Source organism: Trichechus manatus, unplaced genomic scaffold (assembly GCF_000243295.1).
Source record: "Trichechus manatus latirostris isolate Lorelei unplaced genomic scaffold, TriManLat1.0 scaffold00047, whole genome shotgun sequence".
Classification (NCBI taxonomy): Eukaryota; Metazoa; Chordata; class Mammalia; order Sirenia; family Trichechidae; genus Trichechus; species Trichechus manatus.
Window position 1 is genome coordinate 11186832 of NW_004443983.1, and position 7402 is coordinate 11194233.

The 7402-nt window shown below is 44.1% G+C and overlaps 1 protein-coding gene across 1 annotated transcript in view; it reads right to left on the bottom strand.

Annotated features, from left to right (window-relative positions):
* CAMK4 (calcium/calmodulin dependent protein kinase IV) overlaps window positions 1-4139 on the bottom strand; it is a 303828-nt gene extending 299689 nt beyond the window's left edge. Inside the window, exon 1 of the mRNA XM_004377002.2 lies at window positions 3778-4139. Coding sequence (XP_004377059.1) covers window positions 3778-3938 — 161 coding nt within the window. The 5' untranslated portion in view covers window positions 3939-4139. The remainder of the gene's footprint in view (window positions 1-3777) is intronic.
* Between the last annotated feature and the right edge of the window lie 3263 nt (window positions 4140-7402).

The following is a 7402-nucleotide window of genomic DNA, read 5'->3' on the forward strand; positions in this document are numbered from 1 at the left end:
ATGCTTCAAATGAGTAGCCATATAAATGTATTCTTTATTGTGAACCAGGTTAAGAGAAAGAGGTGAGGAGAGAGGAAGAGAAAAATTGAAAGTCACCAGCCTAAAGAAACTATAGTAAGTAGAATGAATGGAAATTTAAAAATTGATTCCGAAATAATTTAGTACACTCTTCTTCCATCCTACTTATCCTTCATTTGGTTCCCCTGAACTTGTGTGTTTAGGAATACATCTGGTTTTATTACAACTGGTGCAACAAGCAGAAATAAAAAGCGAGACATAACTGAAAAACATGACATGAGTTTGGACGCACAGTGCCAAATCCCCACCACAGAGCAAGCAGGCCAAATCCCATCACTCCATCTGCCAAACCACTGGACAGAACATGGATCAGAGGCAGACTCCCTTCTCCCTTGAAAAACGCTTTAAAATGCAGATTTATCAAATCACTGGGCAAAGGTCCAACTGCTCTTGAGGGATATGGAACCCTGAACAGGATCATGGCTAATTTATATTTTTGAGTAGAATTGAATTTGTTAGCATATCATGATTTTTCAAAACTTTGTGACAAACTATAAACCATGCAGTATTTTCAAATGTGATTTTAGAAAAATTAGTTTGCCTGATACTCTTAAATAACTCCTCACCCACCTCCACCTCTACGCATCCTCCTTTCCCCATCCCCGAAATCCTACCACTTCTCCCCTGGTCTGAATGGCTATATGTGGACCAGTGCTGCTAGTTAGCACAGACCTTTGCAAGCACCATCCAGGGGCTTCAAGTGGTTCTATCTTTGGGAATTTGGTGGCACAGTGGTTAAGAGCTTGGACTAACCAAAAGGTCAGCAACTCGAATCCACTGCTTGCTCCTTGGAAACCCTATAGGGCAATTCTACTTTGTCCTGTAGGGTCGCTGTGAGTCAGAATCAACTCAATGGCAACAGGTTTTTAAGTTTCCAAACAGGAGCCCTGGTGGTGGAGTGGCTAAGCACTAGGCTGCTAACTGGAAGGTCAGCAGTTCAAACCCACCAGCAGTTCTATGGGAGAAAAATGTGGCAGTCTGCTTCCCTAAAGATTTACAGCCTTGGAAACCCTATGGGGCAGTTCTACTCTGTCCTGTAGGGTCAGTCTGAGTTGGAATGGCCTCAGTGAGGTTTGGTTTAGTTGGAAGTTCCCAAGCACATTCTCAGGGTACATTGTCCCATTGGTAACATGCCCCAAAGTTCTCAAATTTAGTAGTCATTAGCTTCCAAATACATTGTAATAAAGGATCAAAGTATTCACAAAGTAATTTAATCTAGTGGGCACTTCTATACACTAGAGCTACCCACAATGGCACCACACAATCCCAAAGGCAATGTTCTCTTAGCATCTTCATGACAAACCTGTTATTAATGAGTTAATTGTTTTGCCCTTGCAGTCACCACCAAAACCCAAAAACCAAACCGTTGCTGTGGAGTCTCATAGTAACCCTCTAGGACAGAGTAGAACTGCCCCACAAGGTTTCCAAGGAGCGGCTGATGGATTCGAACTTGCGGCCTTTTGGTTAGCAGCCAGACCCTTAACCAGTCACCACAGGCAGGCAGATTTAGTCTGAGGTTGAAAGCAGACTTGAAACCAAATGACCTAGTCTTAACTTTCTCAATAGCGCATTAGGAAGAGGACTTTTGTTGTTCAGCCAATAAATTATAATTCTGTTGCATTCACTGGCTTTAAACATTCTTAATAATTATATCTGGAACACTAGTTATCTAACAATAGACATTACTGCTGAAAACCATAGCAGAAGTAGTAAGAACTTTTATATTTTTCTCAAAATATTTTAATTCTGTGATTATTTTTAAGGTAGTCAAAAAACCAGGTTACAGAACAAAAGTCTCAGCAATATACAATTGATTCATAGTTACTCTCCGAAAATAATTGTAAAATGCTAACACCAAGTTTAAAAAAAAAAACAAAAAACACAAACTTCAAATTCCTTAGGTTTTCTGTATAAAGTCTACCATCCCATAAAAGCATACATTTGGCAATTTATTAATTTTTGTTCTACCCATTTTCCCACTCCTCAAGTTGAAAGAAACTTCTTGAGGCAAAGCTTATTATTCAAAAAGACAAAGTGTGCTGATGGTAAGTTAGAGCCTATTAGAAGCATCCGGAGTAAAGATTACCCAGAAAGCAGTTAGATTTGCTTCTGGGACAGTCCCTGCATCACCACCAGGCACTTCCTCTACTAGGTGGCAGTTTCTAAAACACTAAGGACACAATTTTAAGTAGATTATCTCTTTAATCAGAAGTTTACACTGCTCCACAGTAGGCCATCATACAATGAAGGTACGTTGCAAACTTAACAGAGAGATTTCATTTTCAAACCTCCTAGTGAATGCATACAACAGCAGATCTTCAGATGAAAACTGAAAATCTTGATCAAAAACAGGACTCTTAATGTACACGTTAGTAAATGTTCAAATATTCCTAAACATTTTTTAAAGTGACAAACTACTGAAATTTCATTCAGAAGTTTTTCCTTTTTTACACATCTTTTTTAATCAATGAGACGTTAACAGTAGTAGCAAATGGGGGGGGGGCAGTGATGCTTAAAGCTTCCCACTAAGAACCAAATCTAGAATACTGCTCTGTGGTGCCAAAGGTAGCAAAAAGAACATGGCTGTTAATTGAACTATTTCTGGCAAAAAGAGAAGGAAAAATGAAATTGCAAAGAAGTATTAAGGACAAATGCTGTAACTTGTCAACAGCTGAAATTACATATTCAGAGTCTCTGTAATAGAGGACCTGGATCTAAAACGAGTATTAAAAAGAAGTCTCCTTACCTATGGATACAGAAAGGAAGAAGTGAAAAAGAAGGGAAAGAAATATAATTTTCAGTGGATAAAACAATATGAGAATGTATTACCATATCATTTACAAGCCAAAACGGCTACCTGTTTGGATCTTCAGAAGAGGGATGAGGGACATTTCTGCAGCCCACAGGAGATAGCTTTTTGCATACATAATTTAAATAAATCACTCCAGCACATGAAAGAAGAGCAGCAGAACTCTTCTCACTAATTACCACTGCCTAGACCCCATGTGCTGCTTCCTCTTTAAAGCCACACTAGTTCATTATTCTGCCTTCAACTCTCTTAAATGATTCATTCTCCCCATCACTCCTGAGCAGACTCGGCAGGGAAGCTAGTATTTAAGTTTAATTTCTAGTGCCACTTGGTTTCGAGAGCTTGGTGAGGGGAAGGAGGAGGAATCTAATTTAATAATTCTGTCATGATCTGAAGGGGCACTGTCCGCCCCCCCCCCCCAAAAAAAAAAAAAAAACTAGAAAAACAGGACCCTCTGGCCAGCTGTAATCCTGAGCAAAGACACCAATTGAGAAAGCAGGGCCCACGTGCAGTGGGAGCTGTCACCCAAGGGAAGTGACAGCCGGCGAGGAGGTGGGAGGGTGGCAGAGAGTCGGGCTGCTGCTCACAGCTGCACCGGCCTAGGCGCTCGGGTTTCTTCGGGGGAGACCCGAAGTGCACCCGAATGGTGCTTAGCTCTCTCCTAGACACTAGGCGGGGAGAAATCGAAGGGCAGGGAGGCCAGCTCCCTTATCCTCTAGGGGCTGTCACTGCGAGAGGGTGAGACCCCGGCGCACGCCACGGGCTTCCCCAGAACCCAGAGCCGCTCGCAGGTCGCCCAGCTCGGCGCCCACCCCGCCTCCCGCCCCGCCAAGCCTAGGCGGGAGCCCCGGCGCCCGAGCCCGCCGCCCTGACACCGCCCCCCGCCTTACCGTCCCAGCTCCGACTCCACCTCGAAGAAATCGCTCAGAGCGTCCCTGTTGGAACCGTCGATCCAGTAATCCGGGACGAGGCTCCCGGCCCCCGGGGCCGTACTGGCGGTGACCGAGGAACAGGACGAGGCGGAGCAGGAGGGCACCGTGACTTTGAGCATCTTCGCGGCGGGACTCTGTAAGCCGCCGCCGCTGCCACCGCCGCTGCCGGAGCCAGAAGCCCCGCGGCCCGCCGCCGCCTGCGAACGCAGGAGCAAGAAGTGGCGTCCTTCACACACCGCACACACCCACCGCCGCCGCCGCCCCCCGGCGCCCGCGGCCGCGCTCCGGAGGGAGGTGGGCGGAGAAGGGCGCGAGGAACCCGGAGAGGGTGTGGAGGGGAATCCGGAGTCACCGCCAGCAGGAGAGAGAAGAGGCGGAGGCTCTGCAAAGGAAAGAGACGCCCTCCCCTTTCTCTCCTCCCTCTCCACCTCTCCACCTCCTCCTCGCGGAGCCTTTCCAGCCCCCCTCCCTTTTTTCCTTTCTCCTTCCCGGGCAGTGGCTGCGGCGGTGCCGCCTAAGGCGGCTCCGGATGCTGGAGCTTGGGGAAGGCATAAGGACCAGAGCAGCATCCCACGCGCCCTCCCGCGGGAGCCAGGAGCCTGAAAGGAGACCGCAAGCAGTGGGACGCTCGTTCCGGGAGTGGCGGGCGTCCAGCGCGCTCTGGGAGCGCACGGGTCCGGGCGGCCCAGCCAGATGGTGAAAAAGGGACCAGGCTGTTGTAGGCGCAACTCATCCCTCCTTGCGCGCGTCCCGGCAGCGGCTCCTTCCAACCTAGTACCAGCTAACCGGCCAGTCCTTGTTTGTCTCTGTGCCAAAGCTTGAATCGGAGGCTAGGGAGGGTGTCCTGAGGTCGCCAATCCCCAGGGCTCCTGTGCCTGGACCCAGTGAAAGCTAGGGGAAAGGGAGGCGCCGTGGTCCACGCTGACCTGACTCACCTTTGAGTGAAGTCTTCAGTTAGAATAGATGCTGCTGTTGCTGACGGTGGTACTGCCTCCTCTGGCACTGCTGGGGAGCCTGAAAAGGGAGATACTTGGCTGTGTCTAGTTCCCTCCCAGCATCTGAAGGCCAGCAACAGAAGTGGCTCAGAGAATTACAGGTCTGCAGGGGTCCTGTGGAAGCCTACTAGTCCAACTGTCTGCTTTAAGAAGGGACCTATCATCGTTTGTGACAGAGAAGATTGCTACATTTAAAGCTCTTTCCTCTCCCCAAGAGATATGTCCCATCACAAGTATTCTAATGTCCATCCATCAACTATCATGGCTATTCTAAGTATTGGTTACATATCTATCACATATTTTAACACTTAAACTTTTTTTTTCTTAGATTTCAGCAAAGGTGAAGAACAATTAGTCATTATATTCTGTAATAAATCTTTGTATATATAAAGACAGTAATTACATCATATCTCATTTCTGGCTAAATAACTCTAGGCCCTTTAATATTACTTTAGAGATGCAACTTTTAATCTTTTTTTTCCCCTGACTTTTCTCCAGCATGCACTAAACTCTTCCCAGTGTGTCTCAGTTTCTCATAACACCAGTCAAAAACATGGTCCAATATTTCTCCTAATTTATTGATTTACTTCTTATTCTTAAGAGTTTTCCTGCTATATTGGTGAACTACAAAAAAATAATAATAATAGCCAAGTAGTGATAGGAATGTGACCCTTAGTTGATTGGAAGTGAAAAATAAGTACAAAAATTATTCCTCACTAGTAATTTCATGAGGTTGAATGTCTGCTGAATTTACCAGTGTCTAGAAAATAGCAAGTATATGTGGATTCATACAAATTCAGTTATACACTGGATTCTTTGGCAAGAGTAAAAACTGAAAATGCTCACATGACTTGTTACTTTTGAGATAAAATTAAGTTCATAAGCAAAGTGAGATAGTAAACCTGTCTACAGTAAACTCTAATTCACACTAAGTTCCCCTTGGCTTGCTCTGACTGGTGGAGTGATGGGCATGAAATCGTTGCTGGGCCATTTTTATTCACATTTGTTTGAGACAGGTTCTGAAATGGCACATGTAGATACTTGTCTCTTGTGAGCAATTCTTTTACAACATAACTGCAAAGCAAGCATATTATATTAAAGGAGATTGTAAGCATTTTTTTCCCCTACATGTTTAGGGAACAATAGTTGGAGAAATAGCCATTTCATGGTGCAGAGTTGTTTGTAGAATTGATGTATATATTCACCATAAGTTTAGTTATTTGACACCTATATTTTTTATAACTGATTTGTAAAAGTGCTATTAACTGAGGTTTGAAGGGGATATTTTGTTTAAAATATGCAGTTTATTTTTATTTAAAAATAGAAGATCAAAATAAATTAATACTATTTTAAAAGAGACAAAACATGCATGCAATGTGCCCTCACTCCTTACCAAACCTCAACTAAAAACAAAACAACAAACCAAACCAGTTGCCATTGAGTCAGTTACAACTCATGGTGACCCCATGTGTGCCAGAGAAGAATTGTGCTCCACAGGGTTTTCAATGACTGAGTTTCCAAGGTGCCTCTGGATGGACTCAAACCTCCAACCTTCTGGTTAGCAGCCAAACACTTAAACCTCAACTAAAGTGACCATAAGAGGAACAGAGCCAAAAATCCATTAAAGAGAAATAGAGAAGTAATGTCAATTAAATCCTAGAAGCTAGAAATAGATGGACAAATGGTAGCTGACTTAGGAAACTGGGTAGACTTGAAACCTAGATTTGTAATGAAGGAAGCCAACAAGAAAAAATCTAATGCTTGCCACAGGATTCCAGAAATTCTCAGGAGTTACAGTATTAGATACTTCTTAAGATAGGGCTGAGAACAAGACATTGATGAAAGTTTTTGTAATAAGCTCTTAGGCCCCTAGATTACCTCTTCTAACATTCACAGTAAAAAAAAAAAAAAAACACTCCTCCAAAACCCTGGAAGAAGATTGCAGATTTAATCTGTGGAAATGTTGAACAAGGAATGATGTGTATTTTAGGTCACAAGGTATAGCTGAGGCCATACTGAAAACAGAGGGATTGAGTGAAACTCTGCATAATAAACATTGAGACTCCCAGGCCCTCTAGGCCCCCAGAATGCCGGCAAACAGGCTTATGTCTCTTTGACCCCCAGCCATACAGGAAATTGGAGAATTCCCCACTAGGGAGACTAATCAACTCAAGAAAAAAAGACCAACGGATACTGAGAGTTGGGATACCTCCAATCAGAGATACCCTGATTGCTGTCATACACATTACAGTGTAGCCCACCATTCAGCAAACAGGCTCGGGGACCCAAAGCTTCTAATGAGCTATATAGTGTCTCCTTCTGCAGTATGAATGGACAGCATTCCATTCTGGTAATGGTGGAGTAGTTGGCAGTACTAACTCTCCTGCATATAAGAATTATGATCTCTGGATTAAATACAAAAACAATTTTTTGAAGGTGCAGAAGATCAACCAAAATCAGAAAAGTATAGATGATTTGATTCATGAAACAAAGAAGCTCTTCTGAACAAGATGTACATTTACTTGGCTCTTCCCATGAGCACACCCTACAGTCCAGGTAACATAGGAAAGCTTTGACTCAAGCAGAAA